Source organism: Trachurus trachurus (assembly GCF_905171665.1).
Source record: "Trachurus trachurus genome assembly, chromosome: 1".
Lineage (NCBI taxonomy): Eukaryota > Metazoa > Chordata > Actinopteri > Carangiformes > Carangidae > Trachurus > Trachurus trachurus.
The window spans coordinates 12900387-12919642 of record NC_139891.1 but is presented as its reverse complement, the minus strand read 5'-3'; the positions used below and the strand labels follow the sequence as shown (position 1 = coordinate 12919642).

The window sequence follows — 19256 nt, the reverse complement described above, 5'->3', positions numbered from 1 at the left end:
AATGAAAACAGATGAAAGTGGTCTGTAGCTCCCAGTGGTGTAAAAATAGGAAAAAATGTATGTGATTCCCAAACAAGAGGAAAACAACTGAAAACAACACATTATGTTTTTTTTTTTCTTTTGAATTAAAGGATCATTTTACTTAACTGCCTCTTTAATCATTTCATAACAATAATTATATTTGGACGTTTTTTTCTCAGCAGGAAAAAGCAAAGTTTTTGTTGCCACAGACCACATTTGTTCCATAAAGCGACAGCAAAAGCAAAGCGCAACAAGCGAGTTTTCAAGTACAGTTTCCATCTTCTGTGCTTCTCAGTTTCCAGGTGAATACATGTCATCATAAGTAAACATAATTTAACAAAAATTAACAGCTGTTGTAATGACCTCAGTGTCATTGTCAACAAACATACATTGTGCAAAAAAAAGAATATAAAAAAATCTATAAAAGAAATAAATGTTGGTCTTTCATAAATTCTCTTTACAGTGTCAAATGTAGTCGTGGCGTGTTGATAAAAACAGGCACATCGAGGCTTTACAAGCTCACCTTCCTTCTTTGTGTTTAGAATGACATACGTACACATCGTTTAATAATGTCTTCACAACCAGAAAATGGTTTGTGACAGAGTTACACATTTTGTTGTTGTTTGTGTGTGTTTGTTCACTGGTCTGAAACACCTCCTCTTTTTGCTCACAGAATCACAACAGTTCACTAATGCTCCCAAATGATGGTGTGTTGTGGTGGGGGAGGAAGAATGAGGGCAACCTGTCACAAACACAACGCCTCCCGCCTCCCTCATGCAGCATTTAACAAGTCACAAATGTGCTGTTTCAACCAGCTTCACGCCCACAGTTTAAAGCAGTACCTATAGTTCATATTACGCTGACGTTTACAAATGTAATGACAATTTGTGTTCATGTTTTTATGAATTTAATTATATGGAAAATTCCAATTTGGATAAAAAAAAAAAACACATCTAGGCCAGAAAACTTAGTCATTACTTCCTCCATGTGACTTTAAGCTTAATGGTAAGGACACCTAGGTGATGTTTATTATTAAATCCCTAGAGACAGAGACGGTATGAGTGAGTGAGTGAGTGAGTGAGTGAGTGTGTGTGTGTGTCTGAAAAGCAGCTGAGGCCAGAAACGCAGGACTGGGCTCTGCAGAGCACTGCAGCACTTAGGGCAGCAGCTAAATGGATAAAAGCAGGAGAGAGGGAAGAAGAAGAGCAAGAAGAACACTTTCTCACAGTAGTTATCAATCTGTGACGTTCAGCTTGTCCTGTTTTAGCGCACCACACTGCACTGTCACGGCTGCATCTACCTCAATGATTTATCTTCTTCTCCTCCTCTTTAAGTGCCAATTAAGTGGTAACTGAATCGGCCAGTGATCCACAGGGGGAGGAGAAACTGGTAAACGAACCCTGTGCTTACACAGAGTGGGATGACTAGCTGGATTAAAAGGTCAGTATTTTCTTTAACCACTGGTGAAGACAGTTTTGGTTTTATTTGAGCAGGTTTCTGCCCTGACTCCACTCAGGTCGGTCAGTGGTATATATACTGTATGTTTTTGTCTTATTTTTTGGTGCTGCACTAAATTATTTACATTCAATAAATTAAGAAACAACAGAGTTGTATTTACTGACCTCACTGTGAACACTACACTATACTCAAACTACTTTGTTCAGAAGAACTAGTGTCTCAGTTTACCTCCACTGCTTCATGTGATGGTTGTTGAAATTATAATCAGCAGTAAGTGATGAGAAGATGAGACAGTTTTTTATGACAGTGGGCTGCTACTTGTGCTGCTGTTGAGCTGAAGAAACACAGGTGTTTCTATAACTCTGGCCCAACTACACTAGGGAATGTTAAAAAACAGACACATCTGCCTGTCAACAGCAGCACAAACCACGGCCTCCAAACTGAACATAAATATAATCATCCTTCATCAAAGATTTACTGCAGACTTGTCATGTACAGACCTGTATCAGACCAGGACAGACCAGTACAGACCTGTATCGGGCCAGTACAGACCTGTATCAGACCAGTACAGACCTGTACAGACCTGTATCGGATCAGTACAGACCAGTACAGACCTGTATCGGATCAGTACAGACCTGTATCAGGCTGCATTAGGTTTAGCTTGGTGTTCCTAATAACCTGCCAATGCCTCTATGTGGACAAGCATCATCGACCCTGACTCTTCCTCCAATAAACCTGTGTTTTAAAGAAACAGTCACAGAGCCTCTGTTACTGTAACACCAGGGCACCAGGGCAATGACTGACACACACACTCACACACACACACAGTCTCTGTCGTACTGCAGAGGAGCAGCGAAAGCATAAATCCAACCCTTTTGCAGTTGCATAAGCTGCAGTAATTCAAGCTGATATGTCAGATTCAGGACAGAGGAGACGTGCTCTCCATGCAGCGATAAACACGATGAGATACTGGAGGCTAAAGATGGTGATGGGTTTATTTTCCATGGAGGTTCAACACTTCATCATGAGATGATGAAATGTGACTCTGTGTGTGTTTGTGTCTGTAAGGAGAGACTAACAGTATCTACTACAGTACGCTCATTGTGGCTATGGAGTCACCAAAGTGTTAAATATTAAATAAAGGGAGGTTTTTAAATTATCTTTAAGTTAAACATTATAAAATTGAATTGGTTCTTTTCAAAGGGACAGAGTATTATGCAGGTCATTGTCAGCGTTTATTTATGTCTTTTAAACCTGTAATGAACATAGTGGGTTCTATCTGTCTTCATTGAAATGAAATGGTGGAAAATAAAAATAAATATTGGACAAAGGATGAATTAAAGACAATACATACCTGCAATAAATCATCTCATTGTGAAAAGAAATGGCATTGAATAAATTAAAAATATATTTGTTTGTGTCACAATTTTCCAGTATATTAAATATTTTTTCAGTATTTCTTTAAATGATTTATAATCTTTTTTTTTTTAATTAATTTATCTAATATTAGACACTTTGGGCCTCCACACACGGCACTTATTTGCTGAAATGTCTCATTGAACATCACAGCATCTTCAATAAAAAACGTGGGTCCTCTTCAGCGCTGAGAGGTTAAAGGTGAATGAATCTTACATCCATTGCTTTGCTCCTGTACCTGTTCACCCCTGATTTGAAATGCTAAAATGAGTTGTTGTTGTTTAAAAAAAAAAAAATGCCATTAGCCTTTGAAAGAAAATACGAAAGCTGTTTTGTTTATCCAGAGATTAACCTTGCCAGACCTCTGTGCACCTCTGCTTGCACCGGCCCATACTCCACCACTTCTCCGTCTACTGTTATTATCCCTTTGGGTGAATACGGCTCCAGCCTGAGTGCCCGCACCTTAGCGTACACCAGATGTTGGCAGTTAGTAGCCAGATGTGTGCCTTTCTCCATAGCAAGGAACAGCCTCAGCAGAGCGGTGCGTGAAATTCCTGCTCTGACAAAGAAGAGATGGATGACGCCGTCGTCCGAGGTGGCGTCCGGCGCTGCCAGCAGGTCCTCGGCCAGGTGGGACTGGTACATGGCCAGCATGAGGACAAAGTCTTCCTCCTGGACCACCACCCAGTCGCTGGGCAGCGGCTGCTCCAGGGGCAGCAGCAGGGAGTCGGACGGGCCAGGGAGAGCCTTAGTGGCGCTCCTGGAGGGCGTGCTCTCCGTCCGCCGCACTTTGAGGGAGTTGTTGGAGTGGCAGGAGTTGCGAAGGGTGTTCTGGCAGGGAGAGTCTCTGGACTGACGGCGCAGCAGAGAAACTGGACTCTTGGAGGAAGCCTGATTGTTGCAGTGCGATGTCTTGTTGTTCTTCACACCTCCGTGGTTGCTGTATTCCTTGGTGGCGGGCAGGTAGGACAGCTTGCCCTTGTAGACGCGGAGAGAAGCCAGCCTCACCAGCGTGCCCACGGTGAACCTGGCAGCTCCTACGTGACGGTACTTCTCGCTCTCCACGTCCACGTCGGCAACGAAGCCCCAGGCCAGAGAGAGGAAGGAGAAGAGACGAGGGCTGGAGGAGAGATGGACGGACACCAGGTCCATGGGGGACACCAGTCCTTTGCAGAGCAGGAAGCCACAGCTGAGCAGGAGGTCCTCACTGGACACCGGAGACGCTCTGGAGGAGCAGAGATTATATATACATATGTTATGTAAGAATAAAAAGTTATGTTTTCAACGTTTAAACAAAGAGAAGTAACAGTACATCCATGGTGTGAAAAACAACACAAACACCTCATGAACTTCATGGAGACACTGAGGTGTTGAGGTGTCTGAGCAGCTAGGACACTTCAGATTAAACAGAAAACAACAGGCACCACAGAATTACTTCTATCCCAGGGTATATTTAGTCCACATTTCTGACCAAATGCACTTGAGTGTGTGACAGGTTGTGTTTAGAGCCTCTATAATTAGACATAGGAGCTGGACTCTAGCTCTAATGCTCCAGGGTCTGCCTGGTTGTTCGTCAGACAACAGTTAAAAAAAAAAAAAGTCCATCACAACCCCTCAAAGGTGAAGCTGGTGTCTTTCATTGAACAATTTTGTCAAAACAACAGTTCAAAACTGAAACAAATGTTGTTCGGATGTAATTCTCACATTTTGAGAAGCTGGAAGTTTTTGCCCTTTCCCTTCATAAACAACTAATTGCCTAATGGTTACAGCCATACACCAGTCCTCCAGGAGCAGACACAGTTATAAATCCAGCTTCAAAAATAAAAACAAGAAGGTGCACTTAATATTTTTGGGTTAGGAAGTGGGTCAAGGCTCGTGTGTGTTTTGGGGAGAGAGCTATAAGAGGAGTGTTATACAATATCAGAGTAACGGTGACCTTATTATGTAACCATAAAAATACAGAGGGTGGAGAGGAGGTAGATCAGGAGGGTGGAGCCCCATCGAGCTGTGAAGTGACACGGGCGAGGGTGGGTGGTTTGGTTTGGGGGGGGGGGTCAACCGGGGGCTGGGTTCAATAAACCAGGAGGCTCAGGGACAAATCTCAGAGGTGGGACAGAATCAGCTCATGGGCCTTCAGACATGACAGGCCAGTCAGACAACAAAGACAACCCCATCTGGAAGAACGGAGACAGGGGTGGAAGGTCAAGATTACCCCTCCCCACGCACACCCACAATACACACACACACACACACACACACACAAACACAGCCAACACACACACAGAGAGATGTTGCCTGCTGTTACCACCCACGGCCAATTACAGTGATGACTGGACGTCTCGGTGGAGTTCTGGCTGCGGCCCTGCAGATATCTCCATATTCATCATCCTGAATGAATTCACCAGTCTGGACGTCCAAACAACCTCATCCTCATTTCCTCTGCTCCGATTCTGTCTAATCATCATCTTGTAATAAGGTACTAGAAGGACAGGATATACGTTTCATTTACCTAAGTGTTTCCACTTTGTTTTTATATGTTTCTAAAATGGTTCAAGATTAAATCAGTGGTTTCAAACTGTCTTGGACTGAGCTCTCATAAAAGTGTTTGTTTATAGCATCTTGTCAAGTATCAAGTGAGTTGTCCAAAGGTCTACCAAGAACCTCGCAAAATCACAGATGGTTTAATTAAAATACAGTCTGTGGAGGTCCAATTATGAATTATTAAAAAAAAAAAATAGAGATTAGAGAAAAGATTATAAACAAATCTGAAAAATGAAATTATTATTCTAATTATCTCAGATTTATCTTCTGTGTGTGTTCTAACTGAAAACAAAGTTAATTTTTGCCCACATTACCACATATTACTGAAAATATCTACAAACTGGTAAGTTGTTAGACACGATGGAGCCAGTGTGTGTGTGTGTGTGTGTGTGTGTGTGTGTGTGTTATTTCCAGGCTTGATTTTTTGCTGAGACTGTAACCTTTCTAAACTCATGCAGACTTTGCTTCAGGTCACACCGCCCTGGGAAATTACTCCAGCTCCAAAATTAGCTTCAGGTTCTGTCTGAACACAAAGTTTAAAGAGATAATCTCCGTATTTTTCTAGATCCTCTCTATGTACTTGAAGCTTTTCCTGCGGTGCCTGTAAACAGCCAGAGGAGGGAGACTGTCCCTCACCCCCAAGTGTCACCTCTGTCACTTCAGAAACCATCAGCATTCAAGCCTCACAGATGATGTTCCAGCTCGTGCTCATTATGTTTGTGTACGGAAACACATTAAACCCTCACTCAGCGAACTTGTTCACTGCATTGCATAATACCAGATACGTTCTAGCTGCCACTCGTTTGATCCACGTAGCCCCGGTGAACCCTACATTCAGCTGGGAATAATACCAAATACACTCTGGCCAGGGCCACTGCAGGACAGCCTGCAGCAACCACACACAGAGAGCGAGAGAGATGTTTTCTGGATGCCCCGGGAGAGTGAGAGGAGAGTAAACAATACAGAGTCTGGTCTCTTCCTCCCATTGTTGCTGCCGCTCCGGCTGGAAGACCATTGTGTGACGAGAAGCTGATTGGCAGATGCAGTAGAAGGGATGAATGAATCTGGCTCTTTGGTGAAGACAGAACCGTCGTTGTGAGATGTTTTCTTTCATTTCATTTTATTGTTAATTTATTCAACTAAGCCTTGATCTAGTCAGGGGTCAGCTTTAGAGTAGAAGGTCACAGGACACAGCCAGAAGCAGAGTCCGCTGCTGACAGATGGACTGACGGCCCACTTCAGATCAAAATCACTGGTCATCACAGGTCGTGACGAAGAAAAACTCAGGTTTAATAAAAAGCTTCTGAGGGCCTAAATACAGTATATCGTCAACTCTTTTTCCAAATCGAATTGCAAATGTCACACAGCCCTGTACTTGCCCACGTCAGGGCAACCAGTTGGGAACAATATAAGAAGCCAGTGAATTGATGACTTCATGTATCCTGGTAAAACAGTGAGTCCACACAGGGTGTTTAACTGAGACTCCTCGCCACCGTAAAGCACCTTTTTACGATTAAATTCTGTTTAAACTTCAGATTATCATGCAGGTTAACTGAGGTTTATTTATTTTTTGACGGGTTTATGTGTTTGTACTTTTAGGTCTTTATTGCAAAAATAGTAGAAGGGGACAGGAAACGAGGACGACGAGGTCTCTGTCCTGACTTGTTCCAGAGTGAAGGCCTAACCCTTAGATTATAGAAGGTATAGTTTTCAGTAGACTGACAAATTGAATTATAACAAACCATTTTACAGATACTTCACTAAGAAAATAATCTACTTAGTAAGCGATAATAACATGATTAGTTGTATGGTATCAATTTATCTCCCTCTGAATCTGATCAGATTAGATATTGTTCATTCATTCATTTTACTCTCCCCACCTTTCTCTCAGGCCTTCAGCTTCTTCTCTCTGTTCTTTGTTCTGGCTGAATGATCTGCAAACAGTCACTCAAATGAGCAAATCATCAATAATTAATACAGATGAGATAAGTGCATTTTACTCTAAGGAGCACCAGGGAGCAGAAACTGTGTGTGTCTGAGGTTTGGTAACAGGCTGTATCGGATTATTTTAGATTAATAGTGATGCTTTTTTTTAGGAGTAGGTCTGTCTGGAGCTGAAGCAGCAAAATACCTGTTCTTATATTAAGACAGGTGAGATACAGTGCACCATTGGTACCACACTGAGGTACTGAGGTACAGCTGACGCAAGGGGACTGTGGCCATTACACACACACAGCCCGTCATTGTCAGCAAAGCTCCAACTGTGTGTTCACTGACATTTACATCAGTTTCTTGTTTCTGGTCCAGTCTGTCCTGCAGCACAGAAACCTGTCTGATGGGGGATAAAATGAAAGCTTTGGAGCGAATCTTAGACTGAAACTATCCACTGGATAATCTAACAAGTACTGTATGTCACCTGACTGGTCGGACTGGTTTCTCTGCAGCTCTGTGGAGGGTTAGTCTTGTCAGAATAGTGATAGTACAATGCAAATGAGATTTTTTAAAACCATTATCTACAGTAAATAACAACAACTTTCACTGTTACATTTACACCAGTTACGGTACATAAATGATTACTCAAGTTATGGTTTGGTCTAGGAAAAAAAAAGGAAAATTGTGAAGATTTGCTCTGAAATTAAGTGAAAAAATTCACATTTATCATTAAATTCCTCAGAGTTTAGAGGTAGGAATCAACCATTGTTTGGCAATTTTTCGATTAATTAATCATCCAATAATTCATTCTCTCCTAGTCGACTACTCCCTTAAATTTGACTGAAACTAATCCGGTAAATCTACCGTCTGTGCAGCCCTGAGTCATACTGTACAACGTCAGAAGCACACCTGTACATTTAAGACAAAACATAATGCGCTGATGTTTGGTTTTATTCACCTAGAGTAGTTATGTATGGATGCAGCCAAAGCATTGCCTGATCCACCAGGAAGGATTCCCAGTGGGGTCCGGATGGCCTCCTCCCAGTCCGGTCTCTCCAGCAGACCATTTATCACCTGACAGACACAGAGAAAACAGACGGATACAGATATATATGAATATTCCCTATAAGGGAAATCAGACTTAAAGAGTATTACACAGCAGGCAGGACTGAGTGTTTAGTCTTAATACTTTGTGTCTGTAGAAAGTAAAGTAACAACACTCGACTAATCACCAGAACTATAATAACAAAAGGCTAATTCATAAATATAACACAATACATCACACACATTATGTATAGCACTGCATCTGAAAGTTTCTTTGTTTGATGTATGAAACCAGCTGTCTCAAACACAAAGAGATTTCGCTAGTAGCAAAAATCTGATTAGAATGAGAAGTATGAATGAATTATTAAAAGAGCTGCAGTTTAATTTTCTGTCTATGATTTAATTGAACAATTTCTTCAGCCTTATTAGTAACATCGCCCTTCAGCTTTATGTTAATGTCACACTCAAACCCAGACACAGACAAGCGATGCTGCATGAATGATGATTTTCTCTCCTTTTAGGTGAATGATGATGTGACATTAACAACTCTGGTCTATGTACCGTCTAAACCTGGTGAGAATAAAACCAGTAGTCATACAAACTGAAATACACACTTGGACAATGTGCATGCAGATGTGTTTATAGACTCAACAGATTAATCAGTGATGTCAGGAGGAATAACAGTGTCTGAGTTACGTAATAAGGACACGTCCAGGTGAGTGATGGGATATGAATTCATCTCTGTCATATTTTTATTCAAAAACCTTTGAGAAGTGATGATGTTGACTTTCACTGACCGTCAGAGCTTTGAGTTTGAATGCGACTATATGAAGTGTGTGTGTACGTGCGTCTCTCTTTACCTCGTGCAGAAGGCCGTCTCCAGACATGATGACTAACGCGTCCCACTGAGACAGGTCGGCCTCTTTCACCAGCTCTCGGGCATGATTCTGCCGCTCTGCAAAACAGACACAGAAATGGTGAGTGTGTTTGCGGAGGTGTGTCTTTCCTGTCCGAGAAATGAGGGATACTCGCTCCATATTTCTCTTGTACTATTGCTAAAAGAGAAATTTGTCCTGTCAGCTTCCTCCCTCCTCAGAGAGGTCAGAGGTCACGGTCAGCTCTAATGGAGGCGTGACCGACTGCAGGTGTTTGCTCTTGGCACCAACAACCTGACCTGTGAGTGTGGGTTCATTTAGAAATGAAGTTAACAAATATCAGATCAGAGGTAACAGAAGAGTCCTGGTCCTCCTTACTGCTAATCCTCTTTCTCCTTTCCCCTTCAATTCCCAAATTTAAGTATCACCGTGGGAGGGAAAGCTATCTATGGTCTATGGTCTTAAATGAAGTGTCTGCCACACTGCAGATTAAATCGGAACAACTAAATTACCCAGTAGCACTTTGTCAGATTAATCTGGGGCTGTGTAATCTGATGAAGTGGGACTTTGGTGTCGAGGCCGGCTGCTCTCAGGTGTTCAATACAAAAACAACTTTTTTTACTTCACATTAGAGTCAAGACTTTTCGAGTAATGTTTCATTTCCTGGAGAGAATTTAGATGATTTGACCTAATTATAGGGAAAGTGTAGACAGCCCTTTTAATTAGTACACTTCAATTATTTAATTCTAATTAAGTATAACTTCAATCCAGTGGCAGATCAGATGGAGACACAAGTAAGCACGATAAAATACATTCATGAGCATTTCTTTGGGTTAAAGTTAAACTGCTTCTTCAAGGAAAGGCCAGTTTTCCTTATAATTACAGGTCTCTTCGGGAGCCTTCCTTGGAAATTAAAAACCCAAAGAATAAAGAGTAGAAAGTATCTTGGGTCTTGTTTATGTGTAGAGGATGGGGTGGGAGAGTGACAGGCGAGACGGTGCAACGTCAGCAGTAAAGCGGGTGATTTACCAGACCACAGTGATGAAGAGGGAGCTATTAACCAGTCGATCTATTTTCAAGAAATTACACGTCTCATCTGGCCTGAGAACGCCTGGGGGATCCCCCATGAGCAGCTGGAAACCGCTGGTAGGGACATGACAGATGGATGGATGGATGGATGGATGAATGGAAATATACTCCAGATTTTTATTATTTTGCAGTTCACACTAAAATCTGTACCTGCTGACCACGGTCTGTGGGGGGATATCGGCAGTGAGATTGCTGAACCTAATTGAACAGTAATTTCCAGTCTAGCGAAGCTTCTGTTGACGTGTGGAGAAGTTACAACCTTTATATTTTTATCATCATCATGTAAACTCCCCAAGGACGCCTATGGGTGAGATGATGTGAGCTCCTATTGTACTTGCACCATGTGAAAACCTTGTGCTATGACACTGTGGATATGAATATGAATCATCCCATTGGGTAGAATTATTGTAATTGTTCAATAACAAATTGAACAAAACACTGTGATACAAACCCATTCTTGATTTTGGCCTAATTTTTTTTACTGTTAGCTCTTCAAATCTCACTGTGTACATCTTGATGCACAGTCATGATAAAGTCTTTCTATTCTTATGATCAGCTCAGTTTGCACTGGTTTATAACTGTGTTGTGGACAAACTGTCACTTGTCTTACTTTAACATCTAGCTTTTGTTGCACCAGCCACGTGTTTGTTCCTCTGGTTTTTCAATATTCCTGTTCAGTGTGAGCCTCAGGGACATCTCTCTCTCTCTCTCTCTCCGTCTCTGTCTGTCTCTCAGTGTCTGTGTCCTCTGTGTGAAGGTTAAAGGACAGCAGGAGGGCTGTGAGGTGTGAAGAAAATCCAGTCGAGTGCACTGGAGCATCACAACTTCAGTCACAACTCTCCACTGTTTTTCCTGCTGAGGCTCAGTCAAAGTCACCATTCACACCACCTGTCCATAACGACTACTCCCAACTTACTTTTCCTTCACTTTTAAAACAAAAGAAGAAAAAGACCTTTTTTTCTCGTGTTATATCCTTTCAACTTAAGTTTTGATGTAAAAAAAAAAATCAAAATAAAATCGGAGATGGATGACATGAACAGGACACAAAACACAGAGAATGGATGAGACCTAAGGAACCTGCTGATGGTGCTGGTAGTGAAGCTGTAGAGACAGGCAGAGTAATTTCTGTATGAAACTGTACTTCTGTCAGGACCACTATGTCAAAATAATATTTATTTACTTGCACAGTTTAGTTTGGCGGTATGGTACTGTTCTGGGACCCCCTGCTCTTCCACGCGCTTGCGTGGAAAGCCTGAGGCAGGAAGAGCACCTTCCTGCCCTTCACGAGCCATCATGAACGGCATAAGCAGGGAGCGCAGCAGCAAAGAAAACCAGACAGAGCAACCAACAAGATACAATGACAGGAGGAGCTGGGGTGGAGGTGGGTTGCAAAAAGCCGGCAGAGGAAGCAGCAGCAGCAAGGGAGGTGATGTCGGGCTAGAGTAGTTTAAACAGCGCGCTCTGAATGCAGTTCCCCAATAGGAAGCAGCCACGGAGAGTCAGCTGAGCCATCAGCTGATCTGCACAGGTGAAGACAGTTAGGCTGTGCTGATTAAGAGCTTGACGTCGTGGCCTGCCAGAACTAACGCTACGCTCAATTTTTGCTCATTGATGACCTCTGAATGTATTATCTTGAAGTTGACTTCGCTTCATCAAATTGAGTTGGGTTTTGAAGGCAGCTCATCAGAGTTCATCAAAACACAGGGTTTTAAAACTGGACTGTATTTGTTTGTCCTTTAACAATGACCATCTGCAGGAGTCAGGACGGTGAAATACTTTTCCAATTTTATCATCACTGATAATAAAGTTGGTCCTAAACTGTTTTTCTTTTTTTTGCAGATTTGCTTTTGTGCTGAGACTTGGATGATACACGAAACTCCCTGTAGGTTTATCTCTTTTTGTAATCTGTACAGAAAAGCATAATGTGTCGCTTGTTTGACTTTTTGGTTTTGACTTTCTCTTTTTTTTCTCTTCCTCTTTATATTGGAGTTGGCTTCCTTGTTGCACCTTGCTGTAGGTGCTGTCAAGCCTGTTATTTGATATTCCATATTTAATTTTATGCCTGAGTATAGCTGCTAGAGACCAATTCAATCACTGAATGTCAACAGAAAGCAAAGTGTTGTTTCATAACTGTTTATTATATGAATTATATGGAGAAAAAAAATTCAAGTTTCTTTTCAGGGCCCAGAAACATTTTCATCTTTTGCAGACCTGAAAATGACTTGTTCTCTTTTGTGTATTGATGTAGCTACATTTTGAAGTGTTGTCATTGTGTCAATGTCTGAGCCACATGCACACAGGCACACAGGCACACACACACACACAGGCACACACACACACAGGCACAGACACACACACACACAGGCACACAGGCACGCACACACGCACGCACGCACGCACGCACGCACGCACGCACGCACGCACGCACACACACACACACACACACACACACACACACACACACAGGCACGCACGCACACAGTCCTCTAGGGAAGGATCTGATTTCTCTGCCTCTCTTCTTACTTTACCTTCCCTAAACTCTGCAGAATAAAAGAATCAATTCTTCCTTATCAGTCCAGTCACATCACGTTCCCTTATCTATGCAAAGGCTGTACACTAAAAAGGATTGAAGGGCCCCAATCAGCAACAAAGCAGGAGCACTGCAGTGTGGAGGAAGGAGAGCTGAGAGCAGATTTGGTATGCAACTCCCCTCATCAGTCAGATTGATGATGGCAAAACGGAGCAATGTGGGAAAACAAATAGCAGGGATGTCTGGACAGAGGAGAGGAGAGGAGAGGAGAGGAGAGGAGAGGAGAGGAGAGGAGAAGAGTTTTGTCCAGCTGAGTTTTCTCCCTGTGGGTAGATGCAGTGGACTGTGACTAACTCATTACAGTCATGCAGAGCTCTGCTTCATTACTGGCCTCTGGTCGCAGCTACAGGACTTTGGTGTTTCCAAATTAGTTGTTCTCCTAAGAAGGATGCAGAGATGACTAAACCTCTGCACCATCCAATATGCATAACTACTGTAACGGGGAAGAGGGTGTGATCGTTACTTACTCTAGTAAATCTACAGGTCAGTGTTAGATGTGTTAGCTGTCAAAGTTTATGATACCAAAATGTAGCATTACCCTTGTATTTATATACAATATCGGATATACAGATATTGGGGATGAATTGTCTATGAATGACTTTTTCTTAAGCTGCAGTAATTTTATTTATATAGCACCAAATCGCAACAGAAGTTATCTTAGGGCTCCAACTCAGAGTCCACATTCGGAGACCTATTGCATCAGAGTGGCGTGACAAGACTATCCCATTTCAGAGGCTCCTTCAAATGCCACTGAGAAATACTGCCTTCTTCTCCTGAGTGACTAAGGTTACAACAAGTTGATCCCTTGTGGGCGAACTTGTCCCAAGATCCATTGTGTGCAGGCAATGAAAGCAAACAACACTGACAGAGAGACACATTTTGTCATCATGCATCTTCTTTGCTACTCGTTTCTACAAAATAAAGGTTGGTGAATCCATGCTCCTAGACTGCAAGTAAATGCACCAAACAGAATAAGTGTACAGTGATGAACTACAGTCGCCCGTATTTACAGGAGAACTTTTCATACATTGGATGAAGCAACTCTTATGCCAACTGAACGTATGTAAATAAGTCTGGTCCTTTAAGTTAAGGGACTAGTGCCTTGAAAGTCCCAAAAAATTATTTGAATTTGATGTTTCGGACACTGTGGAAACTCTGAATATTATGCAGAACTTCAACACTTCAGTACCTTTAATGTTGGAAATGTACTTTTGATACTTGAGTACAGTAAGTATCAGATGCCTTATAGATATAATATTCTAAAGAGTGAGTTTAACTTGTGCCAAAGTTATTTTCTGGTAGGATACTCAAGTACTTTATACAAGACTGACACTCAACATGTCCCTATGAGCAAGCACATACTGTAGGGACAGGAGAGAAAAAAAAAGGTTCCTCTCAACACTTTGAGCAGATCCTGACTCTGGGTGGGCGGCTGTCTGCCTCGACCGGTTTGTTCACATGGATAAAGGTTGAGTGTACACAGGTAATGAGAAGCTTTGTCCTCCTGCTGACCTTGTATCATCCCATTAACGACAGCTCCACACGAACCTCCACCCTGCCGTCTCGCACATGCTGGCTGCAGCTCTCGTGCAAGCGGCACAGTCTAATAGCTGCGGCGCTCATCCACCGACAGTGACAGCGGGTGATGACAGTTCAACAGCACCACCTCTTAAATATATGTGTGTGTTGTAATACAGCAGGAAACACTACAAACACTGTGACAGCTTACTCAGCTGCCTGGAGGTGCCTGAGGGGCGTGGCCACACAGATAAACACAAAACGTTGCATGCACACACACACACACACTGACTAACAAATACCTTGCAGTGTCTCTCTCACACACACAACAGGGAGTGTCTGAGGTGTGACGCTGTGGCATTGCAGTTTATGATGATTTTCATGTGTGGTCACCACCTCTAACTGTAAATAAAGTTCAAATACCACTGAGGATGACATAAGTACATCGACATGAACGTCTGATGCAATTAAACAAATTCAGACTGGCAAGTTTGCATGGGCTAAGTTGGTTTTATCATAGTCACATGTGACATGTGTGATTAGACTTTCTGGAGTGTGCAACACAATTATTGAGTCTTTTCCCAGTCTCACTATATGTCAGTATCTTCTTAAATGTAAATTCATGCCACTCAATTAAAAAAAGAAAAAATCACACATCTTCCTCTTTGCCCTCTCTGTTCCTCTCAGCTCCTCTGTCTTCCTCTTCCTCTACACATCTCTCTCCTTTTTGCTGCCTGGATCAGCAAAAATTAAAAAAAGAAATTAAAAAAAAGAAGCCAACAAAGACAGTCAGCCATTCGCAAACTTTACGCAATTCACCTCCTGTTATACTCTATCAAAGCATCATCCAACCCATCCTTCTGTCCACATGTTTCTTCACTATGCTTTCCGTCACCAACCGGGCCAAACTCACACGCATCACAAACACAGCTGCTACAATCATTGGTCTCCCCACACCCAACCTCACAGAACTAAACAGAAAGTCCATCACTCGCTTAGCAAACACCATAGCACAAGACATCACTCACCCACTGCACCAATACATCATCCCACTACCCTCAGGGCAAAGGTACAGAACCTCAAGTTTAGGAGGGCTCGCCTTGGGAGAAGTCTGATCCCTGCAGCCATAGCTGCCCTGAACAGCAGGCCCCGTTGATCTGTCTGTCCGCTATTGCACTGTGTCGTCACGTATGTTGTCACTGTTGTTGTGTATATAATTACTGTTGTTGTCTGTCTTGTGATGTACAACGTTGTCCTCCATTGTAACGCACAGTCAGTGAAGACGAATCTTCCTTAAATCAAATCGAATCAATTAAAACCAAAGAAGACCTAGTTTCACTGTAGAGATGTAGGACTTTATGAGACATATTTTTTCCCAGAGTGCAGTAATAGAAACACGCCTCGTCCCAGATCCACAGAGACTCCAGTAGGTTGTGTTGATGGCTACAGGCGCTGAGAGACACATCCTGTCCTGACACTGCCCACAGCCAGGCCTGAACTCTGGAAATATCTGCTAGTAAGAGTTTTAACATGGGCAATGTTTTGCTGTCTGAGAGTGGAAAAAGTACCTATAATCAAGATATGGTTAAACTTTAGACAGTATATTTACACAAACTTACAATTATACAAAGTGGTAACAACCGCATTAAACAAGAAAATCCTGGAAATGATGATACTTTTGGGTCACAGAGTGGTGGCAGCGGTGGAAAGACTCGTCGCATTTCACAAACCCTGTGCCCGTACAGGGAGCTGCTGTCAAAAAGCAATTTTCTTTTTAAAAGCTGAATTGAAAAATATTTAAAATTGAGTAAATTATAATGAAATACATCTGTGACTAAATAATGTCCTTCAGAACCAGGGTGATGCTAAAACTCTGAAACAAAAATTGAGATATGATTGAGGCAGACTGAATAAACAATAACAACAACATGTGGAACAGCAGCAACAAGTGCAGCTGCAGCAGCAGGTCCACTACCACTAAAATATAGCCAGACTGATGTATGGAGATATTTCTATAACACTGACTTTTTAAATTGATATTTTGACACCTTTTGTCTGTCAGTATAGTACAGTATGTATGTATGCATGTATGTGTGTGTGTATATATGTAGCCGATGTCGATCTGGCCCTCTGCGTTGTGTTTCTCACGGCCTGCCCTAGGTGGGGTTCGATCCCACGACCTCCCGCACCGGAGGCGACGATGCTAACCTCTTCGCCAAGAGGTTGACAACCACTTGGCGGGTTGGTTAGCACGTCTTTTATGGGTGGAGTGAGTGCACATCCGTTACATATACATCATATATTTCTAAAATCTTTCAGGCAGAAATTTGTACAGAACTCAAGTGTTCCCTTTGCCCACGAGGCAGTTGTACCAGACTCCATAAAGAAATGATCGATTGTCCGTCTCTCTTCAAATGGTCTGTGCTTTAGGTCTTAAATTTATAAGGAAGAGAGATTTTGCTGCCAGATGCAACGTGGGAAATCATTGTGCTGCTGGTCATAGCTGAAGGATTCATTTTGTCAAATCACGTAGCTGAGCACAGCTGTTAGAGGTTAAATGTGAAATACAGAAGCAGAGATTACATACTGATCCTGTGGCCTTGCTCAAATATTAAATAACTCTTAAAATTAAAATGAGAAAAAAAATAGCCCAGATCTAACAGTCCGTGGGAGGTCTGCTAAAGTTGTCTCGTGGGCCATATTTGGCCGTCGGGCCGGCAGTTAGAGACCACTGTGGCACAGTCCACTTTTTATCCTGCATCCACCCACAGAAACTGAGTGGCTGTAACTTTTACAGCAAAATCAAATCATTGCAGCAGGAGACCAGAAGTGAGTAAAATGTGAATGTAAAATCTGTCTCAGAGAGCGCCCAGACCTGAACATAAATATCAGACGTCTTGTATAACTCTGTTGCTCCAGTGAGACTTCCTTTGATAAATGTATCACATTATTCTTTTCCTCAGGTTGTAAGATCTCAGATGTTTCCAGGATCCGTGTCCTCTTCTTGCCCTCTGTGCCACAGTTACAATAACTGTCTTAACATCGTCACATGGGCCATGACACAGAAAGGAGCTCCAGCACAGCGTGGCTCACAAGACTTTTGCAAGAAGAGACCACGTGATTTGTTGTCATAAAAAAGGAGAAAAATGTAGAAAAAAAGAAGTGTTTGAGGGGATATCTGTCCCTCCCAGTAAACATTTGTCATTTGTATTTAGCAGATGAGTATGAGCAAGACAGGACAATGATCATTTTGCCGACGTTTAAATCAATACTGGGCTGCGTGGGAGGAATCAGTGTGTGTCAGCTTCAGGAACACACAGACACGAGCACAAGCTCACTAACAAACACAAAAACACACACTCTCTGTTCCTGCGCTGGATCCCCACAGCAGGGCAGTCATCCTTCATCTATCCTCCACCCATGGCAATGCCCACAGCTGCCACAGCGCAGGATCCCATAATGAGTCTGTCTACTTCTGTTAGCATCCACAATCGGAGACTTACACACGGCCGGCGCAGATGCCAGCGAGAGCCAATAGACATGCTGCTTTCCAAGTGTTTGGGCCAAACATGTAATTATAAAACACATTTTTCAATAGAAACAGAGCAGCAGTTGGTCGAAATTAAGTGGTGCACGTGGAGGGTTTAGAGAGCTGTTTCCTCTTTATTTCCTTTAATGTTTTTAGCCCCTTCCCTCTCTCCCTCAAAGGGCCTTGCCTTTCGTTTTGCCAGGTCACTGTTGTAAATAAGAACTTGTCCTTACTGAATTTTTTTTTTAAATAAAGTTTAAATAAATACAGTAGATAAATAGCCTACTTTTAAGTGAGTCATGTCTGGCTAACTAGCCAACAGCTCAGCTCAGGCCAAGGATTAGCATGTTCTTAGCTGTTTATGCTATTACTGTACGTGGCTGTCACAGGAACTGCTGGAAAAAGACACGTTCTGATGCTAATTTATCCGTGTTGAGAATTGCATTTTTGGGATTTGTAGAAGTTGAGATATGGTTGGTAAACTCATTGTTTCAACTCATATTCAACAACTTTTTTTGTCGTAGTTAAAAACTGATGACAATAAAACAAACATGTAACATAACCCTTTCTTTGCTGCTTATAAAGAAGCCCAGTCAGAGCTTTAGCCTATTTTATTCAGCTTTTTATAGCTGAATTTCTTACTTTGTTTCATTTATTTCACAGCTACATTTACTTGGTTCTTTGCATATTGAGATTTTTTTTTATTCCAAACCTATTAATAAAAATTATGTATTTTTTAATAAATGGTACCAACAATACTTACAATTTTTAATTAGCTTCAACTCTGAATATTACACATATTGTCTTATGTTTTGCTTCTTTTACTTCTACCAAGTACGTCTTCCACACTATTATCAGTAGGCCTATTACACATTTGAATGGTGTTCTGTACATTGACAGTTGTCATAGCAAACAATGTCATACTGCAACTACTGTACCACAACAACTTTAGCTTGAAATCAAGATCCTGTAGTTTAAAAGCTTACCACACATTTTGACTGCTGAGTGTCACTGTTGTAAATGTAAAACTGCTTGTGTGCAATGCTACAGAGGTAAGCTTGATGTCTTAGTAGTAGTAACTTAGCAAAGGGTCAATAACAATTCTGTTTGATGGTGATTTTATGTGGGAAGTCAAAGACAGATTTCCACTTGGGTGGACAATAAAGTTCAACTAAACTAAACTTGAGAAGAAAGCGGTGTGCAAATAGCCAGTTTAAATCTGAGCTCTGCATGCTGGCTGCTC

General features: G+C 42.1%; 1 protein-coding gene across 1 annotated transcript in view; it reads right to left on the bottom strand.

Moving 5' to 3' along the window:
• Positions 1-3231: 3231 nt before the first annotated feature.
• LOC310988296 (sphingosine kinase 1-like) overlaps positions 3232-19256 on the bottom strand; it is a gene marked incomplete at both ends in the record, with an annotated part of 39980 nt that continues 23955 nt past the window's right edge. Inside the window, 3 exons of the mRNA XM_083974841.1 lie at positions 3232-4120; positions 8327-8442; positions 9273-9367. Of these exons, the coding sequence (XP_083830967.1) occupies positions 3232-4120; positions 8327-8442; positions 9273-9367 (1100 nt within the window). The remainder of the gene's footprint in view (positions 4121-8326; positions 8443-9272; positions 9368-19256) is intronic.